This window comes from Bicyclus anynana, chromosome 20, assembly GCF_947172395.1.
Source record: "Bicyclus anynana chromosome 20, ilBicAnyn1.1, whole genome shotgun sequence".
NCBI lineage: Eukaryota > Metazoa > Arthropoda > Insecta > Lepidoptera > Nymphalidae > Bicyclus > Bicyclus anynana.
Window position 1 is genome coordinate 1,540,224 of NC_069102.1, and position 25,840 is coordinate 1,566,063.

General features: G+C 39.4%; 2 protein-coding genes across 5 annotated transcripts; both read left to right on the plus strand.

Annotated features, from left to right (window-relative positions):
- The first annotated feature begins 18 nt into the window (after positions 1 to 18).
- Positions 19 to 6,402, plus strand: LOC112047068 (uncharacterized). 4 transcript variants are annotated; one of them, XM_024083987.2, is made up of 7 exons: positions 19 to 269; positions 1,012 to 1,107; positions 1,178 to 1,278; positions 1,876 to 1,929; positions 2,613 to 2,656; positions 3,472 to 3,575; positions 4,561 to 6,402. In XM_024083987.2, the coding sequence occupies exons 2-7, from the start codon at positions 1,051 to 1,053 to the stop codon at positions 5,452 to 5,454; spliced, it is 1,254 nt and encodes a 417-aa protein (XP_023939755.2). In that variant the 5' UTR covers positions 19 to 269; positions 1,012 to 1,050; the 3' UTR covers positions 5,455 to 6,402. The 4 variants fall into 4 exon arrangements, with proteins under 4 accessions (XP_023939755.2, XP_023939752.2, XP_023939754.2 ...); XM_024083984.2 differs by having other exon boundaries at positions 25 to 269; positions 1,178 to 1,508; positions 1,776 to 1,929; XM_024083986.2 differs by lacking the exon at positions 19 to 269 and adding an exon at positions 370 to 485 and having other exon boundaries at positions 1,178 to 1,508; positions 1,776 to 1,929.
- A 4,344-nt stretch (positions 6,403 to 10,746) lies between these two features.
- On the plus strand, positions 10,747 to 17,299 carry LOC112047054 (uncharacterized). The gene is made up of 6 exons (XM_052887929.1): positions 10,747 to 10,960; positions 12,015 to 12,144; positions 12,844 to 12,929; positions 13,498 to 13,625; positions 14,980 to 15,265; positions 16,531 to 17,299. The coding sequence occupies exons 1-6, from the start codon at positions 10,747 to 10,749 to the stop codon at positions 17,205 to 17,207; spliced, it is 1,521 nt and encodes a 506-aa protein (XP_052743889.1). The 3' UTR covers positions 17,208 to 17,299.
- The last annotated feature ends 8,541 nt before the right edge of the window (positions 17,300 to 25,840 follow it).

Genomic DNA, 25,840 nt, shown 5'->3' on the forward strand with positions numbered 1-25,840 from the left:
CCATCCCAACGTCAGAGGTCATGGTAAATGTCATGATCACGTGTAAATCACAAACGGCTAAAAAGAGTGTAAATAATTGTTATCTGCATGTTATCTGTGCTAGTTTTTACTTTGGTTTTAGTTTTTTTTTTTTGATAAGCTTTACGACGTCAAAAAATTGTTTTGAATTTGAATTTGAATTTCTGGGCTGAATGCGCAAGTTTAGACTAAAATTAAAGTAAATTTTATTTTTAGCTATTTGTGCTGTACCTTTATTGAAAGTTTTAACGGTATGTAATATTTTTTAAACTTAAATCAACCATTTTATTTTTAATAGTCTTAATTATAATAAAAATGCCATCTATTTAAAGTCAGTGTTCTATTACCTACACCTAAATCAAGTATTATTATTAGTAAAAGGACTCATTGAATAAGTCTTAGAAAGTAAATACGGCACCGACGGCGTAACATGCTTTTTGAGGCACTGAAGTTGTCACAACTTCAAGGTAAAAAAACATACATACAGCCGAACGTAGAACCTCCTCCTTTTTGGAAGTCGGTTAAAAAGTTTGTCAAAGTTAGTCTATTTACTTACCGAACTGATTTAGATGAATTTCGGCAAAGGTATAACTCAACACATTGGTACATTAATTTGACACCTGCAGGTTAATTCACTATCACTGATGTATGCTAGTTGTCATACGAAATTGAGATTCTATGTAACAAATGCCATCCTGTGTCTACTGGTGGATATCATACAGTATGCAGATGACATTTGTCAATTGAATTGATTTTATTATTTTATTAGGTTGTTAATAAAGACCTAAATAGTGAATAGGCTACCTGGCTACCAAACAAACACTGTATAAATTGTAAACATCACTTATGCCAGGTGTCTCATTAATCTGCACTAACTGTAAATAGGTTTTTGGAGCAGTACAGGTTACTCTATATTTTTAATTTGTTTGTTGGTAAACAGTCAAGAAAGGCTGTAGTATAGTTAAAATTTAATTCTGTATCATTAATTTACAGGCTATTGCTACAATCTATTTAATAAACAAAAGTACTACAATGGAAGAGACAAATCTAAAGATAGATATACCAAAAGTTTGCACAAAGCTAGCTGAAGTAAGTAAGGAAGAAATTCAAAGAAATAAAAATTATGACTGTCATAATTATCAATATTTTGTTGTTATAGGACTATGTAAGCACTATAACTCAACGTCGTGCTGCAGGAATGGAAAAAGAAAAATGGTTTGACCAATGGCTTCTAGAGGAACTTGATAATGGCAGAGATATGTACGAGACATTTGGAAATTTAACAGCAATAAATCCAAGTGTCGCAAAAATGTATTCTGAAGAGAATTTTTTGGCTTTGGCACAGAAAATAGAAGAAAATACAGAATTAATCTGTCAGCTCGAGTACTTACACAGAAATATTCCAATTAGTGATACAAAAAATGTTGATTTGAAATTGATAATGCAAAGCCTCATTTATAGAAGTTCATTTGTGCAAAGTCCACTTTATTGTAAGTAAACCACCCTATTGGCAAGTCTAAAGGTAGACTTCTGTTCTTAGCAACCGCGACCTGCAACCGTGCGACCTGCGATTGTAATCTAGAATGTGCTTAGCTTTGTTTGATGAGAAACTTGGTACATGGAAATTTGATTGTTCAAATTGAAATGATAAACAATTTTCTTTGATTCGGCTCACATTGATGATAGAAAGAATTTCTGGCATTAAAGTCTATTCTTAATAATTTCAAAATATTTTATTTTATGTTATTATTTTTCAGCTCCTCATAAGGAAGTGCATTTTAAAAGCGACACACCTCTATATCTACTTGGCTATGTGGCATACTGTCCACCTGATAGCCAATTCTTAATTATTTGCAGGAAGACCACAGTAACCATAGGCAATCTTTTTTGTGAACTCTGCAAAGAAGCTGGGTAACAATGCCTTTTTGCATACTTAAATCATCATCATCATCATCATCATCATCATCATCATCTCTCTGCATCTGCTGAGCTTGAGTCTCCTCTCAGAGGAGAGGGGTTAGGCCAATAGTCTACCACTCTGGACCAATGCGGATTAGCAGTTTCAGTTGGAGTTGCATTTAAAGAAATTATTAAATGCAACTCCAACTGAAAAGTTGGAGTTGCATGCCCCGGAACCTACACCTACCAGAATCAAAGGCAGAGGTCATATCCACTAAGCTAACACGGCTCTCCTACTTAAAAAAATCATATTTATTTTAGATCATTAAGTTTTGTTATGCTTGTGTATTGGTGGTGGGATTATTGGATCAATTTACTATATCTAGGTCTTTTTGACGGCCTCCGTAGCGCAGTGGTATGCGTGGTGGATTTATTACTTGACGGAGGTCCTGAGTTCGATCCCCGGCTGGGCCGATTGAGGTTTTCTTAGTTGGTCCGCCAAACGATCGTGTAGAAACCGAAAGGGGTGTGGAATTTCATCCCCCTCCTAACAAGTTAGCCCGCTTCCATTTTAGAGATTGTAATTAAGGGCTAACTTGTAAAGAATAAAAAAAAACTTTTCTTTTCTGATGTAAAGTATTTTGGGTTTTTCAATATTTTGTTAATAGTTGAATAATTTAATCTTTTAATTTCAGCATACTTGTGATGATATCCCTTTATCCAGAAGACGATATGCAAGGTAATTAAAACAACTTTGGGTTTAGGATTTTACATTAACTATGTGAGTTCGCCAGTGCCCGCCGTGCTATGGTAGGTGGAGTCTGGAGAATAGGCTATTCGCCTGCTGTACAAAACTGAGAAGATTTTTTGCATACAGGCAGTTTAGATACCTAGAATCTCTAATCACATTTTAATTTGTGAAAATAATCTCGTAATTGTAATATTTTTAAAAAACAAAATTGTATTTTTATCACGTCACCGCAAAGACTGTGATGGACCTGCCAATGCATAGCTTTAAGCAATGTGTTAAAAAACATTTACTTAGTCGAGGTTACTACAACATTGATGAGTTCCTTAAAGATAAAAGCGCTTGGAGGCCATTGGATCAGCTTCCACCTTCACACAGGAAATAAAACTATAAGAAATTGTAATTGTTATCAATTGTAAATTATAATACTGTATGACTTTTTCAAAAGAGCAACTGTTGAGTTTCTTGCCGGTATCTTCTCAGCAAAACCTGCCTTCCGAACCGGTGGTAGAATCTTTACAAATAGTCAACTGACGTGTCAAAAGTGCTTGTAAACTGAGCCTACTTGAAATAAATGATTTTTGATTTGATTTGATTTGATTTGCCAATCATAAACTGTGACGTCATTTGCTACAAGGCATCGGTTTGTGATTGGCGCTTGCGGTGACGTGATACAATCACATCACTGCAAACGCAAATCACGCTGTTATCTCTATGAATGACGTCACTTGCTAATAGTAATAGTAACAGTAGTCTATTGTATTATTTATTGATGCAAAATTGAATATTTAAATGCTTCTTTTCAGTATCTGAGGTGTTGTATGAGACGCCAGATGGCTGCGTGGGCGTGCTCAGTGCGTGCAGCGATGTGGACTCCGCCGTGGACGCGTTTGTTGCCGCGTCCACGAGGGTAAGTACCCTACAGTGTAGTTGGTAAGTGATGGACACCTGATGGTAAGTGATGATGCAGTCTAAGATGGAAGCGGACTAACTTGTTAGGAGGAGGATGAAAATCCACACCCCTTTCGGTTTCTACACGGCATCGTACCGGAACGCTAAATCGCTTGGCGGTACGTCTTTGCCGGTAGGGTGGTAACTAGCCACGGCCGAAGCCACCAGCCAGACCTAGACCAATTAAGAAAAGAAAACCCAGGACCTCCGTTTTGTAGATCCACCGCGCATACCACTGCGGTATGGTGTTTAGGTTTGAATATATTGATTTTTATGATACATTCGGGTAAATAAGGTCAAGTTTAACTAATTTATACAAAAAAAGCAAAGATTGTCTGGATATTTGCAAAATAAATGAACTATAAACATAAACGCACAAATAACAAAGATATTAGTAATTTTGTTTGAACGCCCATACAAATCTAACGATCATCGAGCCATCGACGTCACCAGTTCGTGCCTTTTTGTATGGAGCGCTTTTCAGGGATCCGTGGCAGCGCCGCAAATCTGACTCTTTAACCCCTGTAGCTCCGAAAGTAATGATCGCAGATATCCTGTTACTTTTAGAAAATTGCTTTACTATTAGTATACTCTTGATTTATATACAATTTGCCTCCGATTCCGGAGGGTATGGGTTCGAATCCGGTCCGGGGCATACACCTCCAACTTTTCATTTGTGTGCATTTTAAGAAATTAAATATCACGTGTCTCAATCGGTGAAGGAAAACATCGTGAGGAAACCTGCATACCAGAGAATTATCTTGATTCTCTGCGTGTGTGAAGTCTGCCAATCCGCATTGGGTCAACGTGGTGGACTATTGGCCTATCCCCTCTCAATATGAGAGGAGACTCGAGCTCAGCAGTGAGCCGAATATGGGTTGATGACGACGATATACAATTTTAAAAACTGTCATCATCCCTATTCCCATGAGGTCTGTTTTTAGACTGTTGCGCCGTACCCGTGGCGGCTGCGCTGGCTGCTGGTGCAGGAGAGCGCCATGGAGCGCTTCACGCGCGCGCTCGAGTCGCGCCCGCCGGCCGAGCGGCGCGCCTTCGCGCTGGAGCACGCCGGTGAACTGCCGCCCGGCGCCGTGCCCGTGGAGGCGTACCGCACCACGCGCGAGGCGCTGGCGCTGCTGGCGGCGCGCGCCCCGTTCGCCGTGGCCGCGTTCGCCGCGGACGCCGCCGAGGCGAACGAGGTGGCGTTCGCCGCGCGCGTGCCGCTCGTGTGGATCAACGGGCACGGCGCGTTCGGCGGGCCGCCGCTGGGCGCCGCGGCGGTGTACTTGAGCGGGGTGCGTCGCGCGCCGGCCGGTCTGCCGGACCGCGCGCGGTGGCTTGCGCTCGCGCCGGCGACGCGTCGTGCGAGACTCTGCGAAGCGCTGCACAAATTCAGCGACTACGATCCGCAATATGATAGCGTATTAGATATAAGCTGCGACTCCGCTGTCGCAGTCGACGGCCGTCTGTGGATTGCTACTAAAACACTTGTAGACTTCCTTGTAATCAATCCACGGCAATATATTTTTCATGTCAACGCCGCCTACCCTGACCCCACCCAGAGTGATAATGCTTCGAACAAATCGAGTATTTCCGAGAGTAATGCTGTAATGTCCTTTACGCAAGTCCTCAACTACTTGTTGGCGGGCGGCGCGGTGCTGATGGATTCTTGGGGATCGTCGGACGCCGATCGCCTCAAAGCTCTAGTCGCGTTGTTGTCGGAGGTGGGCGCGCCAGTCGCGTGGGTCAGCGAGACTTCTAAGAACTACCCCCCGACTTACACGACCTACACTGTTAAAACGATAAGTTCAACTATTGGTACAATATTTGCAAATTAACTACAATTAATATTTTTAAACTGATAAAACATGATAATGGATTTAGTGTAGGTGCAGGATGATCGGTGTTTCACGGTGTGTACCTGATCAGCATATTATTTAATCACAACGAGGTGCAGCACTGCCTGATCAGCATATTATTTAATCACAACGAGGTGCAGCACTGTCTGATCAGCATATTATTTAATCACAACGAGGTGCAGCACTGCCTGATCAGCATATTATTTAATCACAACGAGGTGCAGCACTGTCTGATCAGCATATTATTTAATCACAACGAGGTGCAGCACTGTCTGATCAGCATATTATTTAATCACAACGAGGCGCAGCACTGTCTGATCAGCATATTATTTAATCACAACGAGGTGCAGCACTGTCTGATCAGCATATTATTTAATCACAACTAGGTGCAGCACTGTCTGATCAGCATATTATTTAATCACAACGAGGTGCAGCACTGTCTGATCAGCATATTATTTAATCACAACGAGGTGCAGCACTGCCTGATCAGCATATTATTTTCGCCACCGAAAATTAGTCCATCATCTTCTAAGAGTTAAGAGAATCTCCATGTGAATATCTTGTCAAGCTTTGTTTCTTCTTTATACGGTAGAAATATTTTTTTATTATAGATATAAATAGCAGCAACTCTGATCTGCCATATTAGCACTTAAATGAGATATTTTTTTTTATAAGAATATTATTTACACTAATATTATAGATTTGTATTTTTGTATATTGTATGTAACTAATAAATAGAGATGTAATGTGAAGTCAAGTCAAGACAAATCATAGATTAATACACAATATATTTTCTATATTAAATTTATTATACAAAAACGAGTAAATTTTACGTGAATGTCCTAAAAACCTTTCTGTGGGTGTCAATCCAAAAAAGAAATCTGGCTAGGTGCGTGTCGGGCCACGCGTAATGTATGGTTCCGTAGATTACATTTTAATTAAAGTACTTTAAATCAGTATTTAATGCACTAATATAAAAATATTGATAACGATACCCCACACAATAGGATAGACGATAAAAAATTCATCCTCACTTACATGTAGGGAAGAAACTCCAAAATTTTTATTTTCATATTTTCTTTTTACCATTTTACAAACGTAATTAATATACTAGAAAGCAGATATTTGGTATGGGTATGTATCCATACCAAATTTCAGCTTTGTAGTTTTAATAGACTGAGTTAACTTGCTGACAACTTCATCTTTTTATTTAACAAAGGAGTTAGTAAGCAATATTCTATTTCCAATTCCGTTTTTTAAGGTGGTCGTTGGTCATACACTTTTTAGTAGGAGATCGATTCTAATAGTTACCATCGATCTCCTACTAAAAAGTGTATGCACAATCAGCGACCAAAAAACGTTCTCACTCAATGAGTGCCAAACACAACTTCTTAGCACTCAATTCAAGCAGTCGCATTTGCAAATTCAACCATAAACTCAATGATTAAGGTTGAATTTGCTCTGAATTTAGGATTTTATTGGAGTATATATAAAGGCCTTTATATATACTCCAATAAAATCTATACTTTTTTTCACTTAAAGCCAAATGGAAATGGGCCGGACATGTCGTTCGACTCACAGATGACCGCTGGACTGTCAGAATAACGAAATGGCCGGGACCTAAAGGATCACGAGGCAGAGGCAGACCACGTTATCGGTGGGTCGACGACATCATGAATTTCACCGGCAAAAACTGGCTACTGAAGGCAAAAGACCGATCAAAATGGCAGCACCTGGAGGAGGCCTTCACCGTTAAGGGTTCTTCTTTTAAATAAAAGGAAAGAAAATAAACATTTTAAAATTTTTACTTACTTAATTTATCAATTTAAAATACCTGTCACATAATTAATTGTAAATGAGAAGAAATAAAAGGCTTTTTTATTTTTTTTATTTTATTTATTTATTTATGGATTGTTTATAAAATGTTATATAAAATATATTAACCATATTTAATTGTTCTAAGCTTATTAATCAAATTTATTTTAACTAGTTAATTATAATTATTATTAGGTGTGAAATGAATAGTGATTTGTACCCTCATTTTTAATTTGTTTGTTGGTAAACAGTACTCATCAAGAAAGGCTGTAGTATAGAGTGTTATTTTGTTAATCTATTCGTAGCCTAATTTTGTCCGCCTATTTTATTGATATCGCTATCTACCGCGTTCGATATCAGGTATCGCTGACACGAGCCCTAATCAGCTTCGTAAAACATAAAACCAAGCGCAAATTACCTATTTAATGAATCCGACAATTTTATACCCTACTCCACGGAAAGCCTGCGTATTTGTGCGCTGGTAGATAAGTTATCGAATCAGAAATGAGGAGATCCGCAGAAGAACCACTAAAGTCACCGACATAGCTCAACGAGTCGCGAAGCTTAAGTGGCAATGGGCGGGGCACATAGTTCGAAGAGCCGATGGACGTTGGGGTCCCAAGGTGCTGAAATGGCGACCCCGCACTACAAAGCGCAGTGTTGGTCGACCCCCCACCAGGTGGACTGACGACATCAAGCGAGTCGCAGGGATTCGCTGGATGCAGGCGGTTTAGTATCGTGATGTTTTGAAGTCCCTACAAAAGGCCTATGTCCTGCAGTGGACGTCCATCGGCTGACATGATTATGATGATGAGATAAGGTATAAACATTGCGCCGAACACGACTCATGGTCACAAAACATATGATAATGGTCGTAAACCCCCATTCGCACGAGAGTTTTTTTAACGGACGTTAAAAAAGCGTTCAAATGTAGTATGATGTTAAATGAAGGTCTATTTCCAACGCCCGAAATTGAAAATGCAACACTGCTCGAAAAAAAGCGTCGTGTAAACATACTTGGGAATGTATTTTAACGTCCGTTAAAAAACTCTCGTGCGAATGGAGGCTGAGAGTTGTAACATTATCATCCTGAAGCACGCCAACCTTCATTGGAGCAGTAAGGTAGGTCTAAACTCCATATTTCCTGTGGAACCTGTATCTGACGTCACCCGGGTGTGAGTTTTTAATTTCCAATCTCGGGGGCGCCCGGACTCTGGCCAAAACACCCTTCCATTAGGACCCTCTAAGTCGAGGTCCGAGTCGCAGAGAAGACGCCCTTGAGGAGTAGTTCCGCCCACATCTTCTGCATCCTGTGGTGTGCACTTCATAGATGCCTAAACGCAATGAATGAGGATTCATTTCGTACCTGTATTGGAGGAGGAATTTCTCGCTTAGTACAATTTGTATGTATAATGCGTACCCTAGTTAAAAACCTTGTGCACGCCACTGTCTGCATCTACCTGTAAGCCCCTATCAGGCTATTATAAAACCCTCGGTGACGCCGCTCATTAAGGAGCCTACGGCACTTACACAATCAGAAAAAAAGTTTAACCTGTCCTATAAGGAGGGAGGCCCTTTAAAATACACTGATGTTCCGTTAAAATACACTGATATTGATGACTACCTATATAGGAACTTTGGATCAAAGTCAAAGTCAAAAGTCGATATTCATTTATTTCAGTTAAGCTTAGTTTACGAACACTTTTGAAAGGTCAAGATTATGTCATAATTTAATTTAATCTAATGGTAGTAATAATAGTCGAAAACTTAAAACTAAATTTACGAGGGTTCTAAACGCGCCTTGGTCCGAGAAGAGCCCACAACAAACTCAGCCAAGGTTTTTCCGATTTTGATCCGATGAGCAGTCTGTGATAATCCTTAATATTAATGTACAATTATGAATTAGGTCCGATAGCCTAAACTAAAGATAAGAAAACAGCGAGCATGTATCGTAGATTATGCAAAAATCATTAGTTTTTACCAATTTAACTTAAAACATAGTATTATTGTGTATTTAAAGTAGGTAGCCAAAATAATATATCATTGAATGCTGATAATAAGGAGTAAGTATTTGCCCTGTTTATTAATTTTAATAATAACAAGTTGCCCGTTGACATGTATATGATATGCAAACTATCAAGAAAAGGTAAACGCGTAGGTACTGTTTAACAAAATATGTATTCTTTGACCAAAGTATAAATCTTCTAGTGGCAACCACCCATGAGCCATGACCTAAGTTTATGTGGCACCATTGTGTGTGAGGATGTTTAACTAATAGTAAGCAGTCTTGGATTAGCCTTAAAGCTATTTAGCAATAACATATGGGCGGCAGCCGAAACGACCGTGAAAAAAAAAACGTTAAGCCAATTTCAAAATCCGGGTGTTTATTAATTTTTTGTAGTCGCTTATGGGTAGGTACATACTTAACTACTAGTGTTTTAGCACCACAGAACAAGTAATTATATTTCTAAGATCTGCACTCTTCATAAATGGTTTTATTGCAGTAGAATATCGACAGGCGTTTAGTACAATAACAATTAACACACACAAAAACAATTTCAGAATAATGATGAAGAGAGAAATACTATTTGACGATATCAGCCAACCCGATACAAAACTAGCGGAGGTAAGTTAAACATTACTCTGAGTTATACCTACCTACCAATCTGTAAGCAATTTGCGTTTTCCGGGGGCAATGTAAACTTTCTATTACATATATACCTACACCTACATACTATATAAAGGTGCTTGGCAGCCATTGGATCAGCTTCCACCTTCACACAGGAAGTAAAACTATAAGAAATTGTAATTGTTATCAATTGTAAATTATAATACTGTATGACTTTTTCATTTCAAAAGAGCTACTGTTGAGTTTCTTGCCGGTATCTTCTCAGCAGGACCTGCCTTGCGAACCGGTGGTAGAATCTTTACAAATAGTCAACTGACGTGTCAAAAGTGCTTGTAAATTGAGCCTACTTGAAATAAATGATTTTTGATTTGATTTGACCTACTTATCCCCGGAAGACATCGTCTACTTATTTATAAAAGTCCATTAAAATGTGTTTAACCTTTCAACTTCTCAGTACAAATATTTATCGGAGAAGGAATTTCCCATTAAAGGCTTTAATTTAACACACACGAATAATGTGGCTTTCTAGTGATAAAAGAATTTTCGAATTCGGTTCAGTAGATCCAGAGATTACCCCCTACAACCTGACAAACTTTAACTCTCTATAATATTAGTATAGACAGTAATACAGTAATTTGTACATATAGTTTACTTACCCTAGTTTAAAACCTTGTGCACGCCTCCAGCTTTCTGCATGTTTTCAGGAATATTTAGCAAAACACAAAAAACAGTTTCATTCTAAGGGATACCAAGACAAAGGAAATGCCGGTCATGATAAATGTAAAAACTTAGTTTACTATGCTGATTATACCAAGTTCAGCGGAACCATGATTTTGGTTCACAACATAAGTGAAATACCGGAAAAGCTTTTTAATTTGGCGAGAAAACTGGAGGAAAACGTAGAGTTGTTCTGCCAATTGGACTATTTGATACGAGAAACTCCTATATGTGAGACCAAAAACGTAGAAATGCAGTTGTTAATTCAAAATCTACTTGACTGTAGCAAGAACACGCCGGGTAGAATATTCCGTGGAGGATTTAGTAAGTTTTAAAGCATAACTTTTTTACCGAGCTATGTTAGGAGTATCTCTGCGTGATCGAATCAGAAATGAGGAGATCCGCAGAAGAACCAAAGTCACCGACATAGCTCAACGAGTTGCGAAGCTGAAGTGGCAATGGGCGGGATCACATAGTTCGAAGAGCCGGTCCCAAAGTGCTGGAATGCCGACCCCGCACTAGTAAGCGCAGTGTTGGCCGACCCCCCACCAGGTGGACTGACGACATCAAGCGAGTCGCAGGGATTCGCTGGATGCAGGCGGCTCAGTATCGTGATGTTTGGATGTCCCTACAAAAGGCCTATGTCCTGCAGTGGACGTCCATCGGCTGATATGATGATGATGATGATGATGATGAAAGCATAACTTTTTTGAACCTTTCTCATTTTGAGAGGAGACTCACGCTCAACAGTGCAATATGGGTTGTTACTTGTTAGTGATGAAAAACTTCGCGAAGTGAAGGAAGTGATATGATTTGAATGTATGAAGGTGTCTGTTTGTTGTATTGCTTAAACACAAGCTACGCTTACTTAGGGGTTTTTTTTTATTCTTTACAAGTTAGCCCTTGACTACAATCTCACCTGATGGTATGTGATGATGCAGTCTAAGATGGAAGCGGGCTAACTTGTTAGGAGGAGGATGAAAATCCACACCCCTTTTCGGTTTCTACACGACATCGTACCGGAACGCTAAATCACTTGGCGGTACGTCTTTGTCGGTAGGGTGGTAACTAGCCATGGCCGAAGCCTCCCACTATTTATATTCAATAATAATCAGTACATACCCGTAGGTATACCAGCCCCCTTAGCTAAGTGGCACGTCGATTCTCTTTCTACGATCGCTAACGCTTCGAAAACTAGAAAAATGTATGGGGATGACAGGTCACGTGACCTGTCGATAGCAAATGTCATTCCCGTACATCGTTCTAGTTTTCGAAGCGTTAGCGATCGTAGAAAGAGAATCGACGTGCCACTTGGCTAGGGGAACTGTCCTGTTACCCAATGGTTACTTTTCAGTATGGCGCATATGTGTACGGGCAGAGACTTCGCTGGCTGTGCTGGGATGCGTGGCTCAGGGCCTTATGTCCAAGATCACCCACGTGGTCATCGAGAGCAGCGCGCAGACCGCGGCGGTGTGCTCTCTCTTCACTGATCTCTGCCATCAAGTCGGGTTAGATACTCTTTCTCTTTGTCTTTCTCTTAGCTCTCTCTTCACTGATCTCTGCCATCAAGTCGGGTTAGATACTCTTTCTCTTTGTCTTTCTCTTAGCTCTCTCTTCACTGATCTCTGTCATGAAGTCGGGTCAGATTCTTCTACACTTTCTCCTTCTCTTTCTCCGTCTGTCTCTGTGTCTTTTTCTTCTATTCCTTGTCTAATACATTACAAAAGAATAAAGATAGAAGATTGATAAAGACGGACTCAAAACTCGCATTACGGTGTGCTGTCAGTGCCGTGGCAGATATCTTTACCTATCTACAAGATAGAAGGAGATAGAGACCAAATCGAACCTTATTTGCAAACACCGCTCGCTTTATCGTCGCGATGGAACGGAAGAGTTAAGTATAAGAGGTAAGTACATTACAGACACTTTAGTATTTTAGCGAGTACCTACGCCTTTAACTACTTAACCAGTTTTTGGATTTACCGCACAAAAATTGTTCGCACTCGACTTAAATACTAAAGTAGTCCGAACTAGGCCTAAGACAAACGTTGGTAATTTATTTCTAGCATTCATTCGCATTCTAGGTCTTCTAGATTCGGTTTATACTGCCTTTGAAAACTAAAGGCAATAAGCTTTCAATTTATAGACGGAAAACTTAGGCTTTCATAATAGGTACCGACTTACCTAATATTTTTATTGCATTTCAGTCTCAAAGAAAAGGTGCGGTTAGCGCTATTGGATGACAATGATATTCAATACAGCTCAGCGGCTTTAGATTTGAAAGAAATGCACGGTAAGTTCATATGTTATCTTGACGACAGCGTTGCCCGCAGCGTTCTGCATCCAAGGCCGTGGGTTCGATTCCCACAACTTTAAATTATTTGTGATATGAATTAAATATCACTTGTCTCAAACGGTGAAGGAAAAACATCGTGAGGAAATTTCTTAATTCTCTGCGTGTGTGAAGTCTGCCAATATTGACTATTGGCCTAGCTCCTCTCATTCTGAGAGGAGACTCGTGTGCAGCAGTGAGCGAATATGGGTTGACAATAATGATACTTAACCTTTATACTAGGAGATGTGTAGTATAACCCCACCATGCTCCAATGCTGGTTGGCATACTTGGAGTGACAATGTTTAACTCTAACGTTCACTATCAGATGCTGACCGGGCTCGATAGACATAGGCGTATACAGAGGGGGGCCGGATGGGCCGTACCTACTCTAAGATTCTGAGCTACCAAAATGGAATTCTATTATGATACTAATAATAGACTTGATGATAATCCTAGATACACCAATGCTGACGGATAAGTACCGTCGCTTAGATGAAATGGAGATGGCTCGCGGTATCTAGCTAAATATACGTCCCTAAAAGTTACAATTGTTATCTTGGTGTTTCAGAGTTGAAAAATGGAATTGTTGGCATAGTAAGTGCTAAGTCTGACGTAGAATCGGCAGTTGATACGTTCCTTGCCTCTACCGATAGGGTAAGTGTGGAAACATAACTTAGTCTATTTACTTTCGCGTCTTCTGTTCTGTTTGAAAGCGGTGCTAAACCGGTGTCGTGTTAATTTATTTTATTTTTCGCTTTTTAGTTTAATCGGTAGGTTTTAAGTTTTTGAAGTCGGTTGAATTTTTTTTATTAAATTTTTTATTAGAGTTACATACAGTTTTAAAAATTTATTCATAAATCATGAAAAAAATAAAATAATTCAAGAACGACGACGAAGTGGGACGAGTAAAAAAGTATAGGTAGTCAGTTTATATTTAATGTACGGCCTAAAGGCTGAACCTATTTTTTTCTGACTTCAAAAAAAGGAGGACGTGAGAACCTCGTTCTTTTTTTGAAGTCGGTTTCGTCGTCTGTATATATTTTATTTTGTATGTATGCTACCTGATTACTCGAAGACGCCTGGACCGATTTTCATAGTCCTATTTTTTTGTTTGAAAGGGTATACTCCTGAAGTAGTCCCATTGTCACCATTTCAGGATCTGATGATGAGATCCTGGAAAAATTGAGCGGATCTTTCAAAAATCGTAGGGGCAACTATAGTGTTTCATATTTTTTAAATAAACTACTTTAAAAAACTACAACTGTATGAAGGTCTGCCCAAATGGAGCCGAAAGACACACGAGGGAACTCTTTAACGGTTTACAACAGTTACCTTGTGTTTGGGCTTGATTGATTTGTGTTAACGAGAACTTTCCACCTACATGGGTTGTGACTGTCATTTGGTGTCTGATGATGAAGACGAAGGACAGGTACTGGAACTCCTAAACAATTTACAGTAGCTACCTTGTGATTGGGCTTGATCGATTCCTATTGATGAGATCTTCCCACCTACATGGGTTTTGAGTTCTGATGATGAAGACCATGGTCAGGTTATGGAACTCCTCTACTTTTTACAGTAACTACCCTGTGATTGGGTTTGATTTATTTGTATTGATGAGGACTTTCCAACTATATAGGTTGTGAGTGTCGTGTAGCCTACTCATTAATTTGTTTGAATCTAAGTCAGACGACGCTATTCCACACAATGTTTTATCACGACTCATAGCAGCAATAGCTAGGATGATTGCACTAAAAATGGAAAAATAAAAAATTAAAAAAAAAAAATTCATCCGACTTCAAAAACATTAAACATAGTGACATACATCAATGGACTAGCACCGCCTTGAAACTGATAATCAGTTAAAACATAATATGATAGATAGAACTTAATATGATGTTAACTTTCGCTTTTTAGTTTAGTCAGTATGTTTTATGTTTTTGAAGTTGGTTGAATTTTTTTAATTATTTTTTTTTTATTTAAACTTATGATAATAACAATTTGTTTACAGTTTCCTTGGAATGTTACGAAGATTTTATTACAAGAAGGCGTTATGGAGCATTTCAAGAAATCGCTGGAGTGGAAGATAAACTCAACCCGCGACAAATACCGAAACAGTTATCGGGAATCTAGAATAATAGACGACAAATTACGAACACTCAGCGCCGCCGCGTACAATTATGAGAAGAAAATATTCCTCTTCGAGTTTACTGGCAAAGAGTTAGATGAAGACAGTTTTGGCATCATCCTGGTCGATGCCTATAGGACTACTAAGGAGTTGCTGGCAATGCTAAAAGGTATTTTGTTGCTTGTGCTGTTACTCCTTGAAGAATCATCATTAGCAACCCGTATTCGGCTCACTGTTGAGCATGAGTCTACTCTCAGAATAAGAGGGGTTCGGAAACGAATTTCAGCTACAGCTTCAGTTTCGGTTTCGGCTGTAGTTTCGGCCGGTTTTCAACTGAAACGAAACAGTACACAACTTCAGCTCACTGCTTCTATCGCATAGTTATGAAGCTCAAGTAACCGAGCGCTCTGCTAGGGTGGGGCAGCTGCCCCCCCCCCCTCCCCCTGCCCCTGCCCGTAACTCGCTACGCCCATGGGTTAGGCCAATAGTACACCACGCTGACCCAATTATGCGTCCCACGTAGAGAGTTAAGAAAATTCTCAGGAATGTAGGTTACTTCGCGATGTTTTTCCTTCACCGTTAGAGACACGACATATTTAATTTCTTAAAATGCACACAACTGAAAAGTTGGAGGTGCACGTCCCGGACCGGATTCAAACCTACCCTCCTCTATCATATCCACTGGGCTATCACGTCTCTGATCCTTTGCGCAAAAATTTACCGGCTCTTTTGTCACCAGCCACAGTAACTAGCTGCGGTGAAATAATTCGGACCATTTATTGGCACTGCGACTCCATGGTCTCCACGACAAAAGAAATATAAATATGTTAAAGCTGCCGCACACAGGCCACCGGCCACAACCACAAAACGCCGCTTCTGGCATATTTCCGGTAGTTTTCATACATTTTATATGGACTCGCCGCACACGGTTGACGCCAGTGGCCGCCAGACGCTACAATCGTCGCTGCTCGCTTCTTGTAGCCACTAAACGCCGACACAAAACACGCCACTCGCGCGATTATGATGCTGCATGTATAGGTTAAAATAGTAGCAGCCACCGACCACAAGTGTCGACCACCACAAGTGGCTGTCGCGCGCTACACCTACTTTGTGGTCCCTTCTTGTAGCGGTGTTTGTGGCTGTCGCGTGTGGCCCTTGTGCTGACTCCTTAGACCGTTATTAATGGTCTAAGGCTGACTCTTGGCGTACTTGTGCCACTTACCGGTATCTGCATTTTCGGCTCGCGGTCTTGATTAACAGCCAGTTTCTTCATGTAAAGTTAAAGTAACAGTAAAAGTAGGAAGTAGTAAAGAAGACTTTATTTTTCAGTGAATAAGAACGTCAGTTTTGATTTATGATCTTACTTTGACTGTTACTTGGGATGAAGGAACTGGCCGTATGTCATTAATTTATAATTTTTTCGTTTGATTTTAGGCACAAATCACTTCGGCGCATCGATCTGGTGCAATGATATAGCCGAATCCAATGAAATAGCCTTCAACATTGAGTCCAACATCATTTGGATCAACGACTTCTGCAATTTCACCGGCCCACCGAAGTCTGCGCAAGCTTTCTACTCTCTGGTCGACGCACATTTCTCAACCGCTTTAATTAAAGAAACTTCAGACACCGACGAACTAATGAAGCTAAGGGAATCATGGCTCGCAATCAAAAAAACGAAACGTGAAGACATTGTGAGGAATATATTGAAGAATGCACCGATGCCTAAAAATAGTTTTGCCAGAAAAATGGAGATGGAGAAACTTGATTTAAAAGATATAGATGCCGCGTTCGATAACTTTTCGTTCGTCGAAAATAATACATTATGTTACGGTGTCGAAATGAGACCTTTTTTAATGAAGTCAATTGATCCTTTGGATGTTGCTACAGTTTTGTTTATATTGAAAGGAGGTGGTGTTGTGATTGATTCAAGATCAATCAATGATAATGATGCCTTCACTAAATATGTCTTCGAAGAGTTGCGAGATCACGGTGCACCCATTTTAAGCTATAAGGAAAGCTTCCGTTACGGAATCTTCCGTATCTTGGCCTCACCGATCTACAAAATGAAAGTCGTTTGGAGTCGTTTCGGAACAATATTTGCTAATTAGAAGTAGGTACATATAGGACTATAGGTCTGTGTATTTCGCGATAAACATGAACTCACTATTCTAAATCACCGATTTTCAGAGAAAAGTTTCAGTAGGTATATAATTTATCAATGTTCTGTGTAAATTTGTTAAAATATGAAGATACCTACTTATTTCGTGTAAATTTGTTAAAATATGAAGACACTACTTTACTGTTGTGGAACTGACTAACTAAATAAAATAATAATAAAATAAAATCTTTATTGACCAAAAATAGATACAAAAACCATAACATTGCCTGTGGTCTCCACACTAGATTGATCTGTATCGTGGAGACCAGGTAGGATTTTCTAATGCTTTCCGTTGGACTAGGACTAATTACAAAAATTACAATAAATAGGACTACATTACAAAAAAGAAAAGTAAAGTAAAACAGTAAGCAGAAACGTTAGATAGGTGAACTACTGTGGAAGTGTCGACGAAACCTTACATATACATTATATCCCAATCTGTGTGACTGTTAAAATATTATTTCGCTAAACAAATTGTGATTTTTTAATTGGAAAAATAATATAATATAAGTATACCTACCTGTACAGTGTTTGTTTGATTTTATTGTAAGACATCATTTTCAGCCTATAATAAAGACCCACTAGAGGGCTCCCTCCATAAAGCCTACTTAGCCAACGGGTTTCATCCGTTTAATTCCCGTGTCCGTGAGCATACAACAATAAAGCTAAAAGTAGCTTAAGACATTCACAAATAACGTGGCTTTCTATTGGTAAAAGAATTTTCAAATACGATTGAGTAGATCCAATCCAGAGATAGCCCCTTACAATACAACAAACTCAACTCCACCACCTACGCTTACATTACCCCTAACCTACTTATAACCCACCCCTACCCCTACTCTACCCCAACCCTACCCTACCCCTACCACGCGACGGAAGCTTAAATAATGGAGTAACTTCTCCCGTTTTCCCAACATTTCCCTTCACTGCTCTGCTCCTATTGATCGTAGCGTGATGAAAAGTATACTATAACCTGCCCAGTATGAAGAATAATTGTACCAAGTTTCGTTAAAATCCGTCGAGTAGTTTTTGTTTCAATAACGAACATACAGACAGACAGACAGAAATTTTACTGATTGCATTTTTGGCATCAATATCGATCAGTACCTCCCACCCCCTGATAGTTATTTTGGAAATATATTTAATGTACAAAATTGAACTCACTACTGAGGGGCTAGTGGCAGTTTGATACTGTTACTGTCACGTAACGTAAACGTGAATTTCTAAGGAATTGAAACAGCGCCATCTAGTGGCACTACTGCACAACTGTTTCAATTCCATATAAATTTGCGTTTACGTCAACGTGATAGTAACAGTATGAAAATATTAAAAACACCCACTAGGCACAATGATTTACTATAAGTAGGTATAGAACATTTACCTAGATAGAAGGGAAATGGAGCTTACACGCACCAAGATGTGATTGGCAACCGGTGGTATATAACACAACTAGCTGACACCGCGCGGTTTCACCCGCGTGGTTCCCGTTCCCGTAGGAATCCGGGGATAATAAATAACCTATAGCCTTCCTCGATAAATGGGCTATCCAACACTGAAAGAATTTTTCAAATCGGACCAGTTATTCCTGAGATTAGCGCGTTCAATCAAAAAAACAAACAAACAAACAAACTCTTCAACTTTATTATATTAGTATAGATAATAAACTCATATTATGCCGACGAAAATCTTCATAAATGCCTACCGCACTATACGCATAGGTAGCAAACTTTCAGCTTTATTTAAATTTTATGAAAAGAGGAAGGTGTTGCTACCACAGGCTTTCGTTCTGTTATTACAAACAAAATCGGCGTTATTGGACTTCGGCACCAAGACGTCAGCATTAAATATAAAAAAATGTCAATATGCATAATTTCCATTGTTGATCCACGCTTATAATCGAGGACATGTCAAGTATTTTAAAAAGGTTACTAATTATACGTAGTCATACATAAAATGATGTTTCGTGATTCGTTTTTTAGGGTCCCGTAATAAAACACAAAGTCCAAATCAAATTAGGTATCTCAAGAATGCGAATGGAATGGCGACCCCGCACTAGTAAGCGCAGTGTTGGCCGACCCCCCACCAGGTGGACTGACGACATCAAGCGAGTCGCAGGTATTCGCTGGATGCAGGTAGCTCAGTATCGTGATGTTTGGAAGTCCTTACAAAAGGCCTATGTCCTGCAGTGGACGTCCATCGGCTGATATGATGATGATGATGATGATGATCTCAAGAAGGCTTTGTTCACAAACACTTTTCACTGTTAGTCGAAACTCATCGTTGTATGACCGTTTATTGAAATTACCTACTATCGGAACAATAATTTACTCAACGCACCAATTATAATCTCGTGAGCAAGGTCCAAGTATTTTGATAAGTACTTTTTCAAGGAACTCTTTGCCAGTATAGGATGGTAACTAGCCATAACAGTATAGGTTTAGCCTTCCACCAGCCAGACCTGGACCATTTTTTAAATATAATTTCAATTAATTAAGAAAACCTGAATTTGTCCAGCCGGCGATCAAACCCGGAACGTCCGTCTTGTATATCCACAGCGCAAGCACAAAACGTAGTACTTGGCGGTACAACTTTGCTGGTATCTGGTATCTGCCCCCCTAGACAAGTGGCACGTCGATTCTCTTTCTACGATCGCTAACGCTTCGAAAAGTAGTTAAATGTATGGGAATGACAGATCTTGATCACGTGACCCGTCGATAGCAAATGTCATTCTCAGACATTTTTCTAGTTTTCGAATCGTTAGCGATCGTCGAAAGAGAATGGACGTGCCAATTGGCTAGGGAGGTTGATCTCTTTGACGCGGTGCAGAAAGTTATACCTACCGACAGGGGTATGGCCATGGTTAGCCCTGGACTACAGTCTCACCTAATGGTAAGTGGTGATGCAATCTAAAATGGAAGCGGGCTAACTTGTTAGGAGGAGGATGAAATTTACACCCCTTCCGGTTTCTACACGACATCGTACGCTAAATCGCTTGGCAGAACGTCTTTGCCGGTAGGGTTTGTCGAAGCCTCCCACCGGACCTGGACCAATTAAGAAAACCTCAATCAGCCCCTCCAGGGATCGATCCCAGGACCTCCGTCATGTAAATCCACCGCGCATACCACTGTGCCATGAAGGCCTTGAAAATGAAGTTGTACCTACCTCTTCCAAGTAGGGCAACTTCTATATTAACATTGCAGTTCAAGATAGAAGTGGCCTTACTTGAGTCACTAACATGAGGTCAGGAAAAGTAACAGCCAATGCACAATTACCAGATCTATACAATTTCTTTTTAACTGAGAAATAATAAACTTGTGCTATCATATCCTAATGACTATACAAATCATAGTCCCGTGGTAGCCTAGTGGATATGACCTCTGCTTCCGAAGCTGCAGGGTGTGGGTTCGAATCCAGTCCGGGGCATGCACCTCCAACTTTTCAGTTATGTGCATTTTAGGAAATTAAATATCACGTGTCTTGCATACCTGAGAATTTTTTTGATTCTCTGGGTGTGTGAAGTCTGCCAATCCGCATTGGGCAAGCGTGGTGGACTATTGGCCTAACCCCTCTCATTCTGAGAGGAGACTCGAGCTCAGCAGTGAGCCGAATATGAGTTGATAACGAATACAAATCATGCCCACGTGGAATGGTGGCAAGAATACTGGCTGCATTTTCGCGCTGGACCACCAGGCCTGGTCCTTTACCAGTTCTGTCACCAGTCGAGGCAAATAGCCGCGGTAAAATGATTCCGAGGATTTTTTTGGCACTGTGACTCCATGACCCAAGGATCTCCACGGGTAAAAAAACAAATATGTAACTCTCAGTCTGAGAGGCATACTTGAGCCACGTACTTTGGGTTTCAAAACAATGTATTTCAAACAAATTTTGAAATACATTGTTTCAAACTACATAAAATGCAAAACTAGCTGGGAATCAAACCTAACACACATATTGAAAATATTGCACTATCAACTGCAAACATGACTTTAACCAACTTCACGAAATATAAGTATATGTATGTTTTATGATTTTTTTCAAAACTACTGATCCGATACTCCCAACACTGGGCTAAAATACTGTAAATTTCTGAGAAAAAAGATAAGCTCAATATTCATAGGTCGACCAAGGAATCGAACTCAGGACCTCAACATCTGAAGTCAGGGTAAACATTGCCAACAAGGCTATTAACCTTTGATCGGTTTGAAACAGTAAGCAGATCTATCTATAGCTAATATAGAAAGCGCCCATTAGGACGATTTTAATTGACCATACCTACCTATTAATTAATTAAAAATATATCGTCTTCATTTCGAAACAATAACAAGTTAAACATACTTGCTTACCATACATTTTACGTGTAGGTAAGTTGTTATGCCTCACTCATAAACAACCTTTGTACCTTCTTAAAACCCAGCTTTTCTTTCTTCCAAGAAATTCTATACAATACTAACTGACGCCGCGCGGTCTCACCCGCGTGGTTCCCGTTCCCGTAGATTACGGGAATAATATACAACCTATAGCCTTCCTCGATAAATGGGCTATCTAACAATGAAAGAATTTTTCAAATCGGACCAGTAGTTTCTGAGAATAGCGCCATAGGCGTATACATATAGCGGGTGGGCCGGGCCCACCCTAGAATAGTCCAGTGCTCACCTTAGGATACTGGGCTACCGATTTGAAATTCTACGTAGGACGCCGAAATACAAATCATTTTACATTTTATATTTTAAATATGATTTAAAATATCAAATAATAACAATTACAACTTATAATAAAGAAAAACCTATAAGTAATGAACATTTTGAAAAATATATTAAGACCTCTTCTGATACCTACCATAGATACAAAGAAAAAATAATAAATAAGTTGAGCCGTTTCAGAGGTCTGCGTTTACAAATATTGCTATTTTTTTTATTTTTAATATTGAGTGTCGACTCTGTTCAGTGCTTAGACCATTAATGGTCTAAGGTTCAGTGATATGTAGGCCCACCCCAGGAAATAATCCTAGATACGCCAATGAATAGCGCGTTCAATAAAAACATTAACCATTTACGCTGCGTGCGCTGCGTAAACGGTTAAAGTTTCGCAAAAATCATGTATGACAGAGTTGTTCCCCTTTAAAATTTCTAAGAAAAAGTCCGCGACAGTTCCCGCAGGATTTGTGAAAAACTAATTATCTTTGATTCACGCGGCTGGACGTCCGGTAGTTTGATATAAAACACAGGTCGTGAAGGTAATATCTAAGACGGATCTTAAGACCACAGGAGTTAAGGTTGTAACTGTCATCATCATCATCATTATCAACCCATATTCGGCTCACTGCTGAGATCGAGTCTCCTCTCAGAATGAGAGGGGTTAGGCCAATAGTCCACCACGCTGGCCCAATGCGGATTGGCAGACTTCACACACGCAGAGAATTGCGAAAATTCTCTGGTATGCAGGTTTCCTCACGATGTTTTTCCTTCACCGTTTGAGACACGTGATATTTAATTTCTTAAAATGCACACAACTGAAAAGTTGGAGGTGCCTGCCCCGGACCGGATTCTAACCTACACCCTCCGGTATCGGAGGCAGAGGTCATATCCACTGGGCTATCACGGCTCTTTGTTGTAACTGTAACACTAAGAATTTCTTGAATGAAAGAAAAGCTCAATAATTAGTAAATATTATCATATCAGCCGATGGATGTCAACTGCAGGACATATGCCTTTTGTAGAGACTGCTAAACATCACGATCCTGAGCCGCCTGCATCCAGCGAATCCCTGCGACTCGCTTGATGACGTCAGTCCACCTGGTGGACTGCAACCAACACTGCGCTTTCTAGTGCGGGGTCGCCATTCCAGCACCTTACGACCCCAAAGTCCAAATAATAAAATTAATATTAAAAAGTAAATAGTAATTTATATTGTAAATAATGATATTAAAAAATCTGCCTTAAGACTGGTGATGAAGCCATTACAAACAGTCAAACTTGATGTATCAAAAGTTCTTGTAAAATAAGTCTAGGTACCTACTTAAGAATCTGGGGATAAAATATAGCCTATGACACTCAAAAATAACGTGGATTCGAAGAATTTTTAAAATCTGTTCGGTAGATCCAGAGATTACCGCCTACACAAACTTTACCTCTTTATAATATTAGTATAGACATTTCATAAATTGACCCGGGACTCAAACTCTGGACCATCCATAATATAATAATTTATTTGCCAAATTGTGGGTTACAAATAGATCTTACAATAATAGTATGATTTTAAACACAATTTACCGAGTAAATTAGCGTGCAAATTTTTACTAATATTTTACAATAGTGCTTAAGTTATACACATTAATTAAAAATTATTCACAAGAAAAAATATTTAAGTAGATCCAAAAATTAGATATAAAGCATGAAAATGGCGACTGAGGAAAATATAAAATAAATGTCAAAATGTCAATTGTCAATTTGCAGTAGTAATTATTATCGATAATACATTGAAGAACATATATAATTGCCATGGATCCAAAGCCGCATTCTAACCACTGTGCTAACGAGACAGATTCAATGTCCACGTGCATTTTGCATTAACAACCCATATATGTCTCAATGTTGAGCACGAGTCTCCTCTCAGAATGAGAGGGGTTAGGCTAATAGTCCACCGCGCTGGCCCATTGCGGATTGGCAGACTTCACATACTAAGAGAATTGAGAAAATTTCTCAGGTATTCAGGTTTTACCTTCAGGTTTAATAATTTCAATCCACATAACAGTTGGAGGTGCATGTCCCGGACCGGATTCAAACCTACGCCCTCTGAATCGAAGGCAAAGGTCATATCCACTGGGCTATCACGGCTGGGCATTACACGTGCATCAAGAACAAATGCTGATTCAACATATAAAAGTATAAAAATCAAAACAATTAGATCAGCTTGCTTTAATGAAACTATTATATTTTCGCGTACAAAGTGAAAAACAAAAGTATCTGAATAAGTATTTTTTTAATATAAAGGTGTCAACACATAAGTAGATCTACAACTTTATTAATCTTCGCGGACGACTTTTTTATTCGAGAAAAAAATTTAACTATCTGCCTGCGTTATGAGCACTCTACCTAGGGCGGCAAATTTAATTTAATTTTGTATAGATTTAGTTAATTTTTATTTCATTTTTTTATTGAGAAAGAATACAATAAGGAACTTAAGTTAACTTATCCTTCTGTCACCAGTCGAGGCAACTAGCCGCGGGGAAATGATTCGGTAATTTTTTTTGGCACTGCGACTCAATGGCCCAAGGGTCTCCACGGCAAAAGGTACAAATATGTAACTCGCCAACCTAATCGGCTCACTATTGACTCAGAACGAGAGGGGTTGGGTCATAGTCCACCAAACTGGCCCAATGCGGATTGGCAGACTTCACACACTCAGAGAAATAAGAAAACTCTCAGGTAGGCAGGTTTCCTCACGATGTTTTTCCTTCACCGTTTGAGACACGTGTTATTTAATTTGTTAAAATGCACATTGAAAAGTTGGATGTGCATGTGCATGCGCATGCCCCGGACCGGATTCGAACCCACGCCCTCCGAAACGAAGGCAGGCGTCAAATCCACTGGGCTATCACAATTTAAAAAATATAAAAAATAATTTAGTGTGTAACCACCTTTACGATACATGTTTAACACGTTTAACATGTACTAATAAACAAAACTGTTTGAAATTATTTTTGTTTGTAAATGTAAACTAATATTATAAATTTAAAGAGTTTGTTTGTTTGCCTGAACGCGCTAATCCCAGGAACTACTGGTCCGATTTGAAAAATTCTTTCATTGTTAGATAGCCCATTTATCGAGGAAGGCTATAGGCTATATATTATCCCTGTATTCCAACGGGAACGGGAACCACACGGCTGAAACCGCGCGGCGTCAGCTAATATTTTATATGTGAATTCTATTGATATCATTTGTAACTATAAAGATTCATTGAAATATATTCAGTAGGATTATAGTGTCGTACATCCTTAGCTATATACACACCAGCGGCGTACACAAGGTTTATAAATAGGGTAAGAAAAATTTGCTTCTCCAATACAGGTTCGTAACGCTAATGAGTCCTCAGAGTGCGGTGCATTTATGAATTGCAGGATTTGACCTCTGCCTTCGATTCGGAGGGTGCAGGTTCGAATTCCGCATGCACCTCCAACTTTTCAGTTAAGTGTATTTTAACAAATTAAATATCACGTGTCTCAAACGGTGAAGGAAAAACATCGTGAGGAAACCTGCAGACCTGAGAGTTTTCTTAATTCTTTCCGGAATTCGGGCATAAAATATACACTCACAGATAACATGGCTTTCTAGTGGTAAATAATTTTCAAAATTGGTTTAGTAGATACAGAGTTTACCCCCAACAATAATACAAACTTTCTCTTTATAATACTAGTAAAAAGTATATAATCTTAAGTTTAGTATATTACGAAAATGAGAACACTAGCTGACGCCACGCGGTTTCACCCGCGTGGTTCTCGTTCCCTTAGGAATACGGGAATAATATATAGCCTATAGCCTTCCTCGATAAATGGACTATCTAACACTGAAAGAATTTTTCAAACCA

Coding starts and splice junctions, on each gene's coding strand:
- LOC112047068 (XM_024083984.2), top strand. CDS start 1,051: ATGGAAGAGACAAATCTAAAGATAGATATACCAAAAGTTTGCACAAAG. Junction 1,930..2,612: donor GAACTCTGCAAAGAAGCTGG/GTAACAATGCCT, acceptor TTTTAATTTCAG/CATACTTGTGATGATATCCC. Junction 3,576..4,560: donor TTGTTGCCGCGTCCACGAGG/GTAAGTACCCTA, acceptor GTCTGTTTTTAG/ACTGTTGCGCCGTACCCGTG.
- LOC112047054 (XM_052887929.1), top strand. CDS start 10,747: ATGATTTTGGTTCACAACATAAGTGAAATACCGGAAAAGCTTTTTAAT. Junction 10,961..12,014: donor AATATTCCGTGGAGGATTTA/GTAAGTTTTAAA, acceptor GTGTACGGGCAG/AGACTTCGCTGGCTGTGCTG. Junction 13,626..14,979: donor TCCTTGCCTCTACCGATAGG/GTAAGTGTGGAA, acceptor ATTTGTTTACAG/TTTCCTTGGAATGTTACGAA.